This window comes from Acipenser ruthenus, chromosome 2, assembly GCF_902713425.1.
Source record: "Acipenser ruthenus chromosome 2, fAciRut3.2 maternal haplotype, whole genome shotgun sequence".
Taxonomy (NCBI): Eukaryota; Metazoa; Chordata; class Actinopteri; order Acipenseriformes; family Acipenseridae; genus Acipenser; species Acipenser ruthenus.
In genome coordinates this window covers 26,844,736-26,863,683 of record NC_081190.1, presented here as the reverse complement: position 1 = coordinate 26,863,683, position 18,948 = coordinate 26,844,736, and the positions used below count along the sequence as shown (strand labels likewise).

The 18,948-nt window shown below is 37.0% G+C and overlaps 1 protein-coding gene across 3 annotated transcripts in view; it reads left to right on the top strand.

Annotated features, from left to right (window-relative positions):
- LOC117963859 (solute carrier organic anion transporter family member 3A1-like) overlaps positions 1-18,802 on the top strand; it is a 49,031-nt gene extending 30,229 nt beyond the window's left edge. For all 3 annotated transcript variants that reach the window (XM_058992837.1, XM_058992826.1, XM_058992831.1), the window contains exons 4-11: positions 7,355-7,453; positions 7,948-8,211; positions 11,470-11,634; positions 12,147-12,345; positions 12,724-12,862; positions 14,770-14,945; positions 16,440-16,504; positions 16,680-18,802. In XM_058992837.1, coding sequence (XP_058848820.1) covers positions 7,355-7,453; positions 7,948-8,211; positions 11,470-11,634; positions 12,147-12,345; positions 12,724-12,862; positions 14,770-14,945; positions 16,440-16,504; positions 16,680-17,059 — 1,487 coding nt within the window. In that variant the 3' untranslated portion in view covers positions 17,060-18,802. The remainder of the gene's footprint in view (positions 1-7,354; positions 7,454-7,947; positions 8,212-11,469; positions 11,635-12,146; positions 12,346-12,723; positions 12,863-14,769; positions 14,946-16,439; positions 16,505-16,679) is intronic.
- Positions 18,803-18,948: the final 146 nt, after the last annotated feature.

Here is an 18,948-nt window from a genome sequence, read left to right as displayed (position 1 = left end):
TCTTCAGGCAGTTGCAGGGGTAAAGTACTGAAAGAACCAACATATATATATATATATATATATATATATATATATATATATATATATATATATATATATATATATATATATATATTGTAAGGCAGTGTGTTGTGTGAGACAGCAGGGAGGGGGTTAAAACCTCCCTGAAGGAAAAATTGCACCTTTTTGTATTTAGTTAATTAGTTTTGTTAATTGTTTTATTATTAATTATCCCCTGCACCTGGTAGCTATTGTAAATTAGAGCCAGGTGCAGGGTATTTAAGAGGAGCAGTCAGTCTACTCAAGGCTGCTGAGTAGAAGGAGGCAGATGAGGTGCTCTGCTTCTGAGCAGTCAAAAAAAAGTAAGTGCTGTGTTAACGTGTGTGTTCTGTGGTGCCAGGTAAACGGCTTAGCCGTCCTGCAAGTTAGCCAGGGAAAGTACCTGTTTAGTAAGCGCTCCAAAACGGAGTTAGGTTCTTGTTTTGTGTTTATTTTGTTTCTGTTTAATAAAAATAGCGCAGCCGCGCTTTAAACCCTCCATTTCTCTGTCCTGGGTCGCAGTTCTTAAAGGGGCACGAACCCGAGTGAGTGGCAAGCTCGCTCACTATATATATATATACATACATACATACAGTGCCTTGGACGTTTTCACAGTCTGTTGTGTTACAACCTGAAATCTTGATGCATTTAATTGGGATTTTATTTTCCTTTGATTTACACAACCTACTCAACACTTTGAAGAGGCAAGAGAATTTTTATTGTGAAACAACAGTTAATGAAAAATAAAAAAAAAACTGAAATGTCTTGTTTAGATAAGTATTCACCCCCTGAGTCAATACGTGGTAGAACCACCTTTGGCACCAATTACAGCTGTGAGTCTTTTGGGGTAAATCTCTACCAGGTTTGCACATCTGGGTCGTGCAATATTCACCCATTCTTCTTGGCAAAATTGTTCAAGCTCTGTCAAGTTGGATGGGGATAGTTGGTGGACAGCAATCTTCAATTCTCAATTGGATTCAAGTCCGGGCTTTGACTGGGCCACTCTAGGACATTCACTTTCTTGTTTTTAAGCCACTCCAGTGTCGCTTTGGCTGTGTGCTTGGGGTCATTGTCCTCTACCCTGACAAGCTTCCCAGTCCCTGCCGATGAAAAGCATCCCCATAGCATGATGCTGCCACCACCATGCTTCACAGTAGGGGATGATGTTACCTGGGTGATGTGCTGTGTTGGCTTTGCGCCAGACATAACGCTTTGCATTTAGGACAAATAGTTCAATTTTTGTTTCATCGGGCCACAGAATCTTTTGTCACATCTTTTCATAGTCTCCCACATGCCTTTTTGCAAATTCCAAGCAGAATTGTACATGGGCTTTTTTCAGAAATGGCTTCCTTCTTGCCACTCTTCCATACAGGCTAGATTTGTGGAATACCTGAGCTATTGTTGATACATGGACAGTTTATCCCGCCTCAGCCATTGAACGCTGTAGGTCTTTCAGAGTTGTCATTGGCCTCTTGCTGGCTTCTCTGACCAATGCCCTTCTTACCCGGCTGCTCAGTTTGGGAGGACGGCCTGCTCTAAGCAGATTCTGGAGACTGCGTTATTTGTGTTTCACCTTATATAACAAATATTGTCATTTTTGTTCCCAAAATGATTTACATTACGGGGGAAATGGGAGCCACGACCTTACCGTGTTATAACCGATTCCGCACTATCACGGGGTAGCTCTGTACTTGTAAAGACCTTGGCAAAAGAGCAACTAAAATGATATACGCAATATTTCACAATATCTAAGAATGAAGAAAAAAGGACTGCAACTTGTAATATTTGCTCCTCGGTGCTTTTCTTTCATGGCAGTATCATCTTAGACTTGTTACTCAATGTATTTCATTCAAACGGTATCAGACAATTAACAGCTATCGTAATAAAAAATAAAATAGCACTCAATTAATTGCATTTCTCTTCAGCTAACCTAAATAAAATAGCACTCAGTAAGTTACCTTTGTTAGTCAGAAACTTGAAAACTTACAGTATACCAAAAACAGATCTGTAAAAAACAGTATTTTTGTAATCTGAAGGAAGCACAAACGGGCAGGGCAGCTCAAAAGAAAATGTCAGATTAAGTCACTAAAAGTGATTAATTGTAACTGTCTTTCAATACAATTTCATATCACTAGCAAACAGGCATGATTAATTGATTAATAGAAAATGTCAAGATTAAAACAAGTAGTTTAAATAATTAAAATAGGGCCAATCCCCCTGAGTATTATCAGAGACTTGGCACTTTTGCTCCTCCATTCTCCCCTGTCTCCCCAGGGACTGACAAAGCTGCGCCACAAGACTTGAACAAAGTCATGTCATTGCTACAGCCTATGTAAACATGCTCTTAAAGACATACTCTAAATGCACTACAAATACTCATATGTGTTAATAGTCCTGTTGGTTTTCTCATCATTGGTACAGAAAACAGCCATTAATAATGATGCAGATTAAGTCAAGCCAATTGAAAAGAACTGTATTTTGTTGTAGTTACCATTTTTATACTTAGCTTTTTTGGCCAGTCATTTCTATTCTGTAAAAAAAAATGTAGTTAAAAAATGTCATTCATGGTTTTCTTTTTTTTTTTTTTTTTTAAACAAATGAATCTGCTTGTCCTTTTATTTAATGGAAAGCCATGCAGTAATGGTAAAAGCAATAGGTGAAGCTGAGGAAAAGAGAGGTAATGAAGGAAAAGACCTGTTATCATAAATTATTTACCAAACAAACGAAAAATATCAAAATAAAAACTTGTCACCTTTATAAGGCTTTGAAAAACCTACGGCTCCAAACAACTAAGCTAAAGTTGTGGTCTGTTGGTTTTATTTGAAAGTGAAAGAATGCACAGGGTGTGCACAGCAGAGATTGAAGAGCAACATGCTGCTCCAGAGTTAATTGCACTAGTTATCAGTTTGACACAGCTGTGTGCCTAATGAATCTTTGCATGCTTTTGTAGTTCTTGCTGGGAACATTTTGATCATATCTGTTCTAACATCCTGTTGGGGTTTAAGTGGAAGCCTACTCATTACATTTTAACCCGTGGGACTAGAATTTACAATCCATCGCATGACGATGCAGCTGATAAAATACTCTATTTGGATTAAGATTGCCCTGTAAATCTCTAAATCATATCATTTTCATACAGCTGAAGGAATTGTACCTCCTGAGTGCCACTCCACACATAGAGATACAGTATGAGGCTGCATATAAATGTAGAAGTCTGGTTCTAAAGTACAATAGGAAACAGGACAGGAGAAAGTCCAGTAATAAAATGTCTGAGTAAGTACTTTGACAAATGTTTTGACACAGTTTTTATTGATATCTTCATTTTGGAATAGAAAGAAAAATGTTGATTTACATATATCAATTCGAAGATGACCGCCAATGATACTTTTTGGGATATGCCTGCTTGTCAGCATTTTATATCAAAGCTGCCGATAGGCCCCTCTGTGGATTGACGTCCTCGGTCCCACCTCCCGAGGAAATAGTCACTGCACGGAGACGTCAGTCTCTTTTGCCATTCACAGACAGGTAGATGAGTATAACTCTAACCTTTTTCAAGTTGTGAGTGACTCTTTCAGAGATCCTTCTTTTCTGGAGTTCCCTTGCAATTAATTGCTGGAAGTCGGCTCGCCACTTCCCCAGAATCGGAAACTCGGCGACTGAAGTTAAAAAACAAAATTCTATATTTTTTTTAGCTACATAGCTTAAGGAGGACAAACATTTTAACACTATTTAAAACAGACACAAGAATATAGTGAGTATGGTGTGTACTCAAACAGGAACGTCAATATATTTGGCTACTACCTAAACACTCAGCACACACTATATCCTTGTGGCTGTTTTCTAATTATTTATTTTCAACTAAATATTAGCATTTTAAAACATTAATTTAACGTTTAACATTTTGTTGATGTACAGGTCAGCAGTAAAGTCATAAAAACCCCTGGGTTCTGACTCCTAGTGTTGTTGTTATTGTGGTCCTAAAATCTGTTGTCTTAATGCAGTTCTAAACGAGAAACATTTTAAAAAGCTGTAAGGAGAGGCTCACCACAGCTAGTCTGTATTAACATTTTTTCAATGTATTCATTTTCATATGCTCAATTACTGATACTGGAGTAAAGCTTAGGGCAGGCTGATGTAACCAGCTCCATTTAGAAATGCGTTTAACCCAATAAGAGTATAGGTATTTGGGAATAAGACATTTTTAACATCCTTAAAATCAGACTAACAATTATGAGAAACACCCAAACTAATCGGGTAAGGACCAATCTTGATTAAAATGGCACTTTAGTTTATCTGCAGTAATTGATACCTATGTGTCATAGATGTTTAAAAACGGTTCTGAGAGTTCTGTATTTAAAATACAGTGTTTTGTAAATATCTGTTGTATTATAATTAAGCACTATATTTTTAATTTGGTTTATAATGTTGTAAAACACATTTTAGCTTAATAAATAGTTGACATTTTAAACCTGTAAGAATTTTTTTTTTTCAGTTATTTGTAAAATATCGTGCTGTAGGCAATTATCATGATAATATCCCACAGAATAATCGTCTGAGAGAATTTTCATATCGTGACATTGCTACTCATGAGGATGGACTTCGAGCTTGGGCAGTCCACTTCAATATGCCTCACTATCTCTGTAAGCTTGAAGAATCTCAATTGGAATCGCTACAGTACTATCAAATTCTCCTATGAGTCTCTGCTTAATTATGGTAAAACCAGATGCTTGATTTATAGAACGTGTTGAGAATTCAGATTTTGTTCTTTGATTTTAACCACAGATATTGAGGGAAACGGTTGTGAGAAAAGATAGCTCTTCAAAAATAGTTAATTGATATAATCCCCCCCCCCTCCCCCCCCAATCATATTAGTTTATGGAGATTGCCATCCAGTTTCGGAGGACAGAGGGGGGCACAATATTGCAATGTGTTATTTTAACTACTTTCCAGAACACAAGCCTATTAGCATTACTTCCAGGTGGTTACAGAGTGTACAGTATCTATTTATAATTTTAAGCAATTTCCCTCCATGCTCATTATTAAACATGGGCAAAATGTGTCCTCTGAGATTAGTTGAAGGCAATTTCAAAAAATGAATTTCGGGTCGAGGTTAAACTGTTCTGTAGAGGGCAAATCATAATCAGCATCTTTAGAGGAAAAGCAAGTTCATACAAGTCTTCCATTTATAATATCTGCACAGGGCAGGAGTTTTCTTACACTGGCTGTTTTTAGTATGGCTTTGGGCCGTCTCAGGTCTTTTTTTTGCAGTGTAAACACACACGGCCAACACTCGTCTGTCCTAAAAACGGCCAACTAAAGACGTGGCTCAGCACCAGCTTAGGTCCGTCTGAAAGGCAGTGTAAACTCACTCGCCTTTAGGACTGCCACTCGGCTCCTCCCCCATGGAATATAAACAGGAAGAAGCTGCGTGCCGTTGCAGCGTCACAAAAAGAGAAGAACGAAGAAATAACTGTTTATATTGGGGAGTATTTGTTATTAGCTACGTTTTATTATTAAGTTGTTGTCAAAAGTGTACATACCCCAAATATCCATACATTGGGCTATGTAAACTTTTGACGATAACTTTTTTGCTTTGTTATACAGGTGCAGACGCCGGTGGATGTCAAAGAAACAAAAGTGTAATATTTGAGTATATCGGTGAGAATTATTTAAAAAAAAAATGTTATCAAAAATAATTTTATACAAAAACTATCCTGGATTGTGTTTTTCCCACTTATTTTATTGTAAACCACTTAGTTATTGGTTTAGTTTCAAACACACTTGAACACATCGTCTTTTTGTTGTTTGTTTTTATTGCTATTTAAATAAATATTTTGATTGTACCAATGATTAGCTTAAAAACACAGAATATTTGTGTTTATTTTATTAATTTTTTGTTGTTGTTTACAAATGTTTTTTTTTTGTTTGTTTCTAACAACTGCGGAGTGAGGAGAGCAAGAAATCAGCGCTGTCATAGCGTTGTGGGGCGAAACTCAAATCCAGAGTGCACTCTACACGGAAACACAAAATAAATACATATACCGAGAAATAGCGGCAGGTCTGGCGAAAGATCTGTGCAACCCCCTCTCTGCACTTTTTGATTATAGTTGATCTGTTACACAGTTGCGTTTTACATGTTATGTTCTAAGTTTTAAATAAAGATTGTTTAATAATTTAAGGTCCCATTTTTGTTTTTTAAAAACGGAACAAAATGTTTTGAATAATTATAAACAATTTGGATAGTGTGCTTATATAACAAATTATTATTATTATTATTATTATTATTATTATTATTATTATTATTATTAATGTTATTAATAATAATAATAATAATAATAATAATAATAATAATAATAATATTTATTCATTTGCAGTAGTCGTATTTGTAACAAGGCTAATTTGAAAAAAATCAAATTTGTTAACTGCAGTTGTATACAATAAATGTTTTTTCTCCAGTATTCCTGTGGCTGCTTAGCCTATTTTAACTAAAAATAAAGGACTTACGCATCATTCAATTATGTATATATACAGGGTGAGATAATATTGATGAAGAAACAGAATAGAATTACAGTAATAAACAGCAAATTTACTTATCTTACTCAAGGTGAAATCTTTCACATAACAAATGGGTGAGGAACCATTATATGTTGTGTCAATCACTGTCTAAACGAATAACCGTTTTTCTCTTAGACTGCAAGTATATATTTTTTTAAGACGAGTCCCAGCAATATGAACACAACACTGTATTTGTCTGTAATACCACTCTGCCTCTTCCGCATTTGTGGTTTGCGGAGGGGAAAACCTGTCATCCCTTCAGTGGTCGTTATGCCGTCACCGAGCACGTAATTTAGGTGGTATGCTCGCCCATTCGGACCTAAGCCGGCTCAGCACAAACAAAGTGTAAACGCTACGTAAAAAATGATAAGAATCTCTGCAGTCAGTTTGACCTGATTCGGCTTAGGTCCGAGGTGGCAGTGTAAACGCAGCAAAACTGTACATCTATTACTTTGTTAGGCTGGAATGATTCTTTCTAAAGGTACTGTGCAATGTGGCATTTCTTTGCCAGGAAACTATTAATTATTAGCAGCAACTTTCTCAGCAGTGCTGTACTGAGAGAAACCATGGAGCGCTAACCTAATGTCCCAATTAAAAAAAACCCACATAAATGCAAAGTAAGAAACTCACTCTTGAAAAGAATGTAATAGAATTGTAAAGCTTGTTATCAACTTTGCCACGTTTGTTAAGTTTTTATTTTGGATGATTTTTTTTAACTGGTGATTGTGATCTCTAAAATGTCTTTTCTGTTCATTTGCAGGGATAATACTCACCACCACACTGTTTGGTCCTCTCTTGGGTTTCCTTATGGGTGCTATATTTACAAAGGTTTATGTTGATGCAATTTTTATCGACACAGGTTTGTATTGTGCTGTATATTCTGTTGTTGATATTTAAGATTTTAAATATGGTTTAACAATAATCAGCTATAAGCCTTTTTATGTCTGACTGGGCTGTCTATGTATCTACTTAACACTAAAGTCAAATGTTATTGACTTGCACAAAACCTTCTCCCAGTGGCATGAACTTGACTAGTCTTTAGGTGAGGCTTAATTAAATGTTTACGGATACTGCCTTCAGAAATCTGGTAGTCTCCTTCCTCGCATGTCCCCAATATTGTTGCTGCTGAATCATTGAGGAATCCACAAGACAAAAGTTCTGGGATCAATCCGCTACTCGGAGCTGGACTGGCACTGATGTTCTAATGTCCTGGAGTGGTTGATAACAGTTTGGTAGAGCTATGTATCTTTCTTAAATATAATGATGTATTTCAATAATCATGATTTGACAGCCAAGTAAAGATTTTTAGATCATCAAAGCAGACCCCCATCCTTATGTTCTTTTGTCGTGCAGAGAAACTGAACATCAGTTCAGAAGACCCCCGATGGATGGGTGCCTGGTGGGCGGGCTTCCTGGTCTGCGCTGCTCTGCTGTTTTTCTCTTCTTTGTTCATGTTTGGTTTCCCTCGAGTCATGCCTTTAAAGAACTGTACAAAAAGCAAACTTTCCAAACTCCTGTTGCCAAGCAAAGCCATCAAAGAACAAGGCAAACCTGTCACTGAGAACAACAGGCAGAAAGAGACAAGAAAGAGCCAAATCTGCTGCCACCATTTTGTAGGTAAAAGCAAATGCTTGAACTTTCAAACACAAGAAGTGCACGATTGTAATTCGGTTTACTGTATTTAAGACTATATATTTGTTCGATTATTTTGTGCTTTTTTTCAGGGTGCCCCATAAAAAAGTATATTATGTAGGGTATAAAGTATTCCTTTGAAAGTATGAAATGGTTCAAATTGCACTTCAGCAAAAAAAAAAACAATCTTCTCTCTGAACCCAAAGCACAGCATTATTTTCAGTCAGGCAGAATAAAGAGAATTGTTAAGTATATGCTATAAAACATAAGGGGCGTTCTCTAACTTCACAAAACCTAATCCTACCAAAACATAGGAACATATTATTTGTTTATACAGCTTTATTTAATATTTTTAATTTTGGAAAAATCTCATGGAATTAGTTGTGAGGATCCCTGTTTGTTTCCAGTGTTCCTGTCATAGCCCCTTGTAATCAGCGCAAACCTAATAATCATGTTCACTTCCATGTGAATAATTGTGATAATGCATAATCTCTAAATTACAATATGTGCGGAATCTGAACATGATCAGATGGCTGTGTAAAACATTCAGATGCCTTTATCTCAAAATCCTGTGACTACTACATCGATTCTATGTCGTCTCCATATGGAGATTTTAATACTTTTTTTATTTAATGGTTTTTCCATAACGTTCAATTGAACTTTTTATAAATGTGGTCCTTCCATGTGACATCACATTAAGAATATCTATTGATCATGTTTGAATCCCAGGATGACCTTGACATTTTGAGCCTATTATTTAAATTGGTATCACACAAATATATATATTTTATTAATGATAAAATTACTCCTCTACCGTCAATCAAAAGGAAGAACTTGTTTCTTTGTGTCACAGTGCCACCTGCTGGTGTGAACAGGACATGATTCCACAGTAGTGCAAAAGTAGTGTGTTCCTCCCCACTTCACCTAGAGCTGCAGAGTGTGTTCCCCACTTCACCTAGAGCTGCAGAGTGTGTTCCTCCCCACTTCACCTAGAGCTGCAGAGTGTGTTCCCCACTTCACCTAGAGCTGCAGAGTGTGTTCCCCACTTCACCTAGAGCTGCAGAGTGTGTTCCCCACTTCACCTAGAGCTGCAGGGTGTGTTCCCCACTTCATCTAGAGCAACAGTATTTTTTCATGACCTAAAAGCAGACTAACTTTACCTTCAGAGTTTGGTGCACAGCTAAAAAATATTCAAAAAATGAATAGTGAGAGTTTGTAACAATGTATGCTATTGACAAACTGTACATATACATAATTCTGCTAGGATCATAAATAAAGCTTTACAAATGTCAGTACACCCACAGCATGTAAAATAGCATCTCATAAAAAGATTCCCATTCACTTTCATGAAAAACAGTCAGGTATTCTGTATGTAAACTTCTATAGCATAGACAGCCAGGTGTCAATTCGGTAAACATGTCAGTCATACATAGACTAGTGTTGCACAGTCAACCTTGACATGCCCAGTGGTCGAATGTATGCATTCAGCATCATCCATGCACATAGCTGTGTAGTATACATTCAGGTGTAAAACGTAGGACTCACTTTATTAGCTTTGTCCACAGTCAGTACTGATACAGCTGTATTTGCCATTCTGTCATATGATACAGATGTATTTGCAGTTGGGGATACAAAATAATTAGGGCTTCTGTAATCATGTCTCTTAAAATACCAATATAATTTTGCTTCTGCCAATTTACAGCCAACTAACAAACGACTGCTTGAGATACTACACAGTTAATTGTGTGATATTTCTAAATGTTATCCAAGAATACAGTTGTGAATAAAATAAGAGATTCATTTTGAAGTGTTATGAATCTGTGCTTATCAAAACCTTGACTTTAAGAATATTTTAATAAGCAGGAATGTTAAGCACATAGAGAGTGTCTCATTAACATGAACCAAGCTCTCGACAGTCACTGTTGCTTCAGTAATCTGGGCAGACCAAGAAACGTGGTGTGCATCCAGCCAAGATATGGTTTCGTCTAGGGAAATTGGGAAGATTCAGTTGAATGCGCGACAGTTTTCAAATGCCAGCCAAACATTGAAAACAATGCCAGAGAGAAAAATAGAACTGCCAATTAAAAACTTGCAGCCTGAGCTTCGATACGCAGTGCCATTTTCACAAGAAAAATAAAAGTTGCCACGGTGACAAGTTCAAGTTAAAACCTACTTTCATTGTAACGTTTAGAAATTTTTAGAAAGGAAATCACATAGTGATGATAACTTTGCTTTAACATAGGTTGTTTTTTTCACCTCCTAAATACAAAAAAATACAGCTATACCAGCCTCTAGATAACTAATCCTGGGCCGCTTACCAGCAGTAGAATTGTACTGCATGTTACTACCTTTTCTTCAACGCCCATAGTTTATCTGAAAGTCGTCATGCTGGTGATGTAACATCCCAATGGGAGTCTATTGTAGTTGTGTCTATAGAACATATATGGGAGTACTTCAAAATCTAAATACAGTTTCTTTATTTGTAATTATTATTATTATTATTTGTTTATTTAGCAGGCGCCTTTATCCAAGGCGACTTACAGAGACTAGGGTGTGTGAACTATGCATCAGCTGCAGAGTCACTTACAATTACGTCTCACCCGAAAGACGGAGCACAAGGAGGTTAAGTGACTTGCTCAGGGTCACACAATGAGTCAGTGGCTGAGGTGGGATTTGAACCGGGGACCTCCTGGTTACAAGCCCTTTTCTTTAACCACTGGACCACACAGCCTCCTATACCTCCTATAATGTACTACGGTGAAACAATTCTTGTGTGCCATTGAATCATGATACTTGCTTACTATAGGAAATGATAGAGATTGTGTATCTTGGTGCATGACCAAAATCATTACTATTCATACCTACTTATAGTCCACCAAACGGTCCCTCGGGTATCTTGCCTTTATTACTGATGATCATTTGATTTTTTCACATCAAAAATAGTAGCTCACCAGAAGCATCGCTGTTATTGTGACACACATTGCCTGGTGACTTTAGTGTTTCACTACACCCCTACAATGCACGTGGTATTTTACTTAGATGGGCTAAAAAATTGAAACACAAATTCCTCCGGACAGTTAGAGTTGCCTGCTCCAGTACAGTCAATCACCAAAATCATGGCACAGCATTTTTACTGAGGTGTAAGCAGGAATTTTAAGAAAAAAAAAAAAAAAGTTATAGGACACATTTAGAAATGACAACAACAACAACAACAAAAAAAACTCACTTATTTTCTGTTTCCAGCAATACTGAGTGTAACCAAGCAGCTATTCCAGAATCCTGTGTTCACCTGCATTGTATTGGCTGCCTGTATGGGACTTGCTGCAATTGGTGGTATGTCTGCTTTTTTGGGAAAGTACCTGGAATCACAGTTTGGATTAAATACATCTTCTGCTAATCAGCTAATAGGTATGTTACCCCTTGCATGTGATGCATGATATATGTCTCTGCACTGGTGCAGTGTCATTTATCATTTGATGTCAACTCATTTTGTTTATTAAACATGATAAATATCCATTGGAAAGGCATTACTCCTTAAGCATACTTTGGGAGGGTAATAAAGAATAGAAATGTTGCCATTTTAATAATTAAATCAATGCAACAGTCAATGACATATGTATGTCCCCCAGAATACAGTATCTAAAGGCTTGTTTGAGGGAGATATCCTGTGTTGAATTACAGCTATATTATAGGTGCTGTATGTTTTGTCTGGTTATTGTTAGAGCTAGAAATTGTATGCTTTTGATTTATCAGTGTGATCTGCTGAGTTCCTGACAGATTTAATATTCTTGAGAACTCGGCTACTAATGTATGTATTCATTTATTTAAAGTGGGCTTTACTCAATAATGTACAGCAATGATTTGCAGTCTGTCAGCATTGATGATTCAGTGGTGTTTATTTTATGTGTTTCCCTTTCAAGGAGTGGCAGCTATTCCCTGTGTGTGCCTTGGAATGCTTCTAGGTGGCTACCTGGTGAAAAAGTGTAACCTGAGTCCTGTGGGGATTGTCAAACTGGGAATGACTGCCAATGTGCTGTGCTCAGCTGCCTTCGTGTTCTTGCTGTTCCTGGGCTGTGAAACAGGTCCTGTTGCAGGGGTAACTGCTGACTACATCAATGGGTAAATGCCACATTTTGTATGCAGGGTGTAGGACTTCATTTTGCGTGATACAAGTTTTGCTGGGTTTTGTAAAATGTATCGAGTTGTTCCAGGCCGAGCAAAATAATGTATTTAAGAAAGCTGTGAGAATTGAGTAGAGTGATGGTGAGACTGTTGAATTACTACTTGAAAATGTTTTGGTTGTGACTTCACTTTGAAACAAGCACTGAATGGTGTTTCTTTTTAAATTAAAACTCTTACTGTACAGAATATTATGTATAAGAAGATTTTAGGCACACGTATGTGAGAAATTAAGATCTAGATTTAGACAAAGGCAATAAAACAGAATATGGGTCTGACTTTTGGAGAAAAAAAAAATCAATGTATTTGTTTTTTCAGTACTGAATGGAACTTTCCAAGGAATCTCTCAGCGTGGTGCAATGAAGGCTGTGGATGCTCTTTTGAAACACTGATCCCTATTTGCGGTGCTGATGGAATCACCTATTTATCTCCCTGTTTTGCAGGATGTACTGATAATGTAAGAAGGATTGTTATCTGTAGTATGTTTTTGCATGGCAACTAATGGTCGGCTGCTGCATATTGTTTACACATCTATACAGAACTTTCTGTATCTGTACTTTGTTAATGCACAGAGTGAATTGTTTTGTGACTTTTCATGTTGCTACCTACATAAGAATGTTTGCATTACTTGCTGTCTTTATTGTTTCTCTGTGCCATTAAGCAGTCTGTGCTGGGCAATCCAGTTCTGCAGAATATATTAGTCATTTTAACAATGAATGGCCAGAACAATTAGCTATCGCTTAAAGGACACGACATTCTCCCAATTTGTTGCCTTGACAAGTGATGTGCATTCTAATCTGAGTCTAACCCTAAAATAATTATTCCACAGTCTTGTGGGACCCTCGAAACAATTGACCCACAACTGAAAGGCTAATGCTGATGTAGCTTTAAATTAAGACGTATAAGAAACTCAAAGTCAAGACAAAATTTCTGAAAGGAATAGAACAATTTAAACAGTATAAAACTTTCTGAAAGGAATAGAACAATTTAAAACAGTATAAAAAAACATCAAGGACAATAATAACAGAACAATATATTAACTGCTTCTATGTGTAGCTATGTTCTTTCTTGGTAGTGTTCTACCATTATGTCTATGCCTTTGTGTGACAGAGATCGAATGATTCTTGGTGTTAGATCTCCTTCCCGACCTGTGAGGGCACTGAGTAAAGGGAACAGAGTACCCTGGACTGGATGGCCTGACAGTTCATTCCCAGGGTTAGGCGGAAGTTGGCCATCTAGAAAGGGGACTGAACTACGGTACACTAAATCATTGACCCAGAAGGTTAATGGTGTGGCATCCGTAGATTGGAGGAGCGGATGCGCTTGTTAACCAAGGGGTCATGGTTGACGGTATATAAAGGGGACGTAGTGAGGTGATCTGTTCCTTTGTGAATGGTTAAAACTGGATATAACTGAAAGGAGAACTGTGCTGGGATATCGTGAGTGTTTGTTTGTTTTGTCATTTAAGCATCTACTGTTTGTTATTTTTTGGACAGCTAACACGATCCGGAGCTGTCGCACAAGGACAGTATTAAACCCGGACAACATCACTGTATTTTGTATCACCCGAACTGTATTTTCACTACGAGCACTAAAAGCACGCACTGGGGTGTTTGTGTTTCATGTGGGTGTATAGGGAAACGGGACTGTGTACCATTCAGGACTGTGTATTATTGTGGGACCAACCCGCGGATTACAAACAAAGCAATACACGCCGCTGTAATCACCTGCACCTGCACACGGCTAACCACTTTGCCACACTTTGCCATTTCACTTGCTTTAAAACCAGGACCTTGACTTTTATGTAATCAAAAGGCAGCTCAGGCTGAGTATTAAAAGTGAGACTATGCATTGCTTGCTGCTTTTATTCTGTATCTGTTATTTGGTGCCGTAGCAGCTCAGCAGCATTTCACATCCATGACCTTATTCTGTTTGCTGCATCTGTCTCTTTTCCAGCAGGATCTGTAAGATAAAGTGGCAAATATTGGTCTCCATGGCAATTTTTGTTTCATTTTGAAAATTGTCTCCCATATTCACAAAGTATTTAGCACATTGATTATTATTATTATTATTATTATTATTATTATTATTATTATTATTATTATTATTATTATTATTTTGTATTTAAGGAAACATTACATCTAGAGCTGGTGAGAAACAAATAAGGTTTATATAGCAGATCCTATATCAGCCTCCTTAGTAATTTATTTAAAGCTTTGTAACAGCAATGTTGTAAACTTAGCACATCAGTAAATGCTTTGTGATTATGGTTCTGGGTATTTTGTTCACCCTCGCTTAGGACTGGAATGTTCAACCACCTTTTGGTGGGTCTGCTTACATTACTGGGTAATAATCTCCTTTCAGAACCTTACGTCTTGTGCCTGCATAAACACTGGGGTTGCAGTGAGTAAAGCAGCGATTCCAGGACAGTGTCCCAGCTCTGGCTGTCAAGGCACCTTTCATGTGTTTTTTGCTGTATTCTGCGTTGGATGCTTCATTGGATCCATGGGACACACCCCAACGGTAGTTATTCTCATTAGGTAAGATTTTAGCGGTTGCAATGCAGCTGATATGGAGTTGAAACAAATGGCTCAAAAATGGAAAGTGTTACTAACAGGCTATAAAAGACAAACATATTCTGTTTAAAGGGCCATGATTGAATTGAGCTTTCTGGCTTACCATACCAGTTACCAGCGTTAGGTATGAAAATAACAGAAACGTGGTTCTCACTGAAAAGCATTTAACTTTTGGTCTTGCAGAATGCCTAGGGTGTTGCCGAACACACTGCCTCAGATTATATCCTCTCGGAAGACTGTGTTATCAAAACATGTAGCTGAGACATGATATTACATTTGTGACCCATGCTGTTTGTATTTAGCATATCTCCATGGTGAGTGCCTAAATTAACACTGTATATGTCAACAAGTAAAAAAAAAAAAAGCAAACAGACACATATTTTCCAAACTCCCTCAGGTCCTCCTCAGTCAGCAGCCCACTTTGACTTTGATGTGTTTATACCAGCAATGATAGCTGAATTAATTAATATTTATTCAGCACTACAGTAAAATCATTCCAGCCCACACATGTTCCTGTTTTCTAAGCTTTTGCTTACTGTGTTTTTTTCTTTATTTCTACAATATTAAGTCCACCTCTTCATAATAACGGCTCCTGCAGTCTGAAAGAAGACCCTTGTGGTAAACTAGGGTAGTTGTAACAAGGGTAAAGCCAGACATATACAGCTTGGGCCAAAAGTTTTGCATCACTTCATATAATTAACAAATTTTGCTTCATAAAGTCGAATGAAACCTGCTGAATAATGTTCCGTTAACATATTGAATTACATACCGGTAAATTATGTTCATATACAGTATATACATATATTATGTCTCAATCCTAAAACTGTAGATGATGCCATAGCTGTACAAGGAAACATGTTTCCAAAAACATGTTTTTGAACATGTGATCCTTCCGGTTATATAATCTAAAAATTGAAGAAATTATTTTTACCACTTTTCGGCACGTTACATTGGCCCAATCAGAGGGGGTTTATATTAATAATAATAATAATAATAATAATAATAATAATAATAATAATAAAAACTGCACATGCATTATTTCCCTTTCCTATGATAATGTTCATATGATCTATCATTAGGCATGATGTACATATATTTGAATTGAAAGCTTGTAGAATGTTAACCCACATTTTAAATAATTTTGCCAATACACTGATGTGTTTGTTGTGCGTCCAAATATGCTTGGACATTTTCAATAGCAACATTGTTTTATTGAATACTTCTGTAAATTTGAATGAAGTGGCAGCGTTGAATAGGAATAAAAAAATGTAATGATCAAATGTTTGTTAAACCAAATATGAGCTAAGATGGAGAAGACGCAGTACAATTTCAAAGCCTGGTGTTATATTGTGTTATCCTTGAAACTACTGTGTCAAAGTGGCTAAGTGGCTGGTAGGCAATGACATGTGAAACGGCATAATTAAAGCAGCCCTTTAATGTTTCTGTTTGTACTTTCAGGGCTGTTAATCCACTGTTTAAGTCATATGCACTTGGGATCCAGTTTTTATTGCTCAGGGTACTTGGTAAGTTATTATAATCAGTGTTTCATCACCTTAAAGGTTTCTTTTAAGCTTGCAAAGTTTGAACAACATATCAAAATGTGGATAATTAAATGCAGATCAAATATATTTTGGCAATTTTCCTTTTATAAAAAATCTATTGAGATGGATTAATCACGTCTTTGTTGTGTGCCCACAGTTTTTATCCCGATGCCTCTTGTCTTTGGTGCAGCGATTGACTCAGCCTGTCTCGTCTGGTCTGAATTCTGTGGGAAGCGCACAACGTGCTCTATGTACAACAACGACACTTACAGATACCTCTACTTCAGCGTCTCCGTGGGACTGAAGACTGCTGCCTTCATCCTGATGACAATGACTTGGCACTGCATTAAAAGCAATCCCAAGAAACATCTACAGGGAGACGAAGACTGCACTGAAAAACTGACACCCACAGAACTTTTTGCATCTACTTTGACTTTAGATACCGCTGGGACCACCAAATCTGCCACTGCAAGGACTACATTTATTTATCACTTAGGAGACAATGAAATGTGTGAGAACATTGAGTCTGTCCTCTGAATTGGTGCAACACTTCATGATTGTTACACTTCAACAAACAACAAAAAACATCAGATGTAACCAAATCTTAACCCTTTATTTGTATTGGGACCATATGGTAACAGCCCATTATTGTAACCCTGTGAAATGGTCTCAGCCAATGCTTGGTGCTGTATGTTAAAGTGTTAAAGATTTGCTTGATTCAGTACCGATTGCTGGTGTCTGGGGTTTGGACAAAATAATGCCATACGTTTGGCCTGTCATGCACTCAATTCCCTATATACATAAATATGAAAAATTGCGTTTTTATTTTAAGACATACTATCTGGTACTGCACTTGGTTAAAGAAAGTTGTCAGTTTGCTTGCCTTATTTTCAGGAAGTCTGCAACTGTAAGTTTCTAGGTCATTTTACATCAGCATTGTCTTCAGGGTCAAAGCATGTCAGTCAACAGGGGAAGCATCTTGTTGGTTAAAGACAGGAACAAAGGCATTGAAGGAGTGGGGACAATTTCACTCTCCAAGGAAGTGCAAGACTTGCAAAAAGTGATTTCTTTAACCTAGTGTAGTACCAAAATGTGTTTTAACACAAGAGTAGGTTTGCTGTAACGTGTTTCTTTCAAAACTGTGTATTTCTAACTTGTATAGCAAAAAGAGACAAGATGAGATCAAGAATATTCAGGAACATACATGCACACATTCTGTTTTTTCTCTAAGGTAATGGTTGTAAAATACAGTATGTTACTTGCAATGCTATTTATCAGTAATAAATACCATCTATACCTAAACTACATGCCAAGCATAACATAGTAGAAATAATACCCTACATTATATTTATGTATAGTATATACTGATTTCTAAAACAGCACACACACACACACACACACACACACACATTTATGAGGCTGAAGAACTGTTTACTAACATTTTGCTGTTAGTATATAATTCCCTTAAAGATCACTGGCACCTTGCATCTCATATTGTTGGACAACACTCATTGAAGCCTCTTAACAGCCAAAAACCTATGTTAGTTTTACATATTTAATACACACTAAAGTTATTTATAGTGTATGTTTACTACAGGAAAGTACACGCATGCACATTCTGAATGCATGTCTGGACAAGTAAGAATGCACAGCATCGATCTGGTTACGGTTAATAGATTATGAAATAGCAATATACTGAGCATCAAAAGAAACTTATCACATATTTGAGCTTCAAAAGAAACGTATCACTTACATTTGGATAAAATTCACTAGATGCGATCGAAAAAACTCTGTTTTAGAGCAGGTGCAGTGACATTTTATTGTGCTGATTAACAATTGACATCACGAAGATGCTGCAAAATGATCTGTCGATCTTGGGTAGGTGTTGTGACTCTTGGTCTCCCAGTTTGTGGCCTGTCATTGACAGAATGTGTCTGGTTATACCATCTCGCCAGGTTTGAAATTGGTGGCTGTGAGCACCCAAGACGGCGAGCCACAGTACGCTGCCCTAGTCCAGCCTCCAACATGCCGATTGCATGAAGGCGCTGCTCTCTTGACAGGCGTGGCATATTGTTTTTGTTTTTTTCTGTGATTTTCTTTATTGCTTTTATTCAAGATTCCTATTCAACAGCTGAAATCACTCTCTATCCAGTGTCCAATCAACTGTCAACTTCAGTCATAGTCACTCAAGCTTGTCATGGGCAAGGATGAATGATTGAGTGATTAAAAAGAAACCAAAAACATTTTGTCAATGTTCATCATTTATATACCTTTTTTTTTTTTTTTTTTAAATAATATTTTATAATAGTGATAAGTGTCTTTTGGTGCTTGGTATACACTAAATGACATGGATAACAATATACTACAAGCATTGTTGTACCTCAGTTTTCATGAATACAACTAAAGTATCAATTTTATTTTAGCAG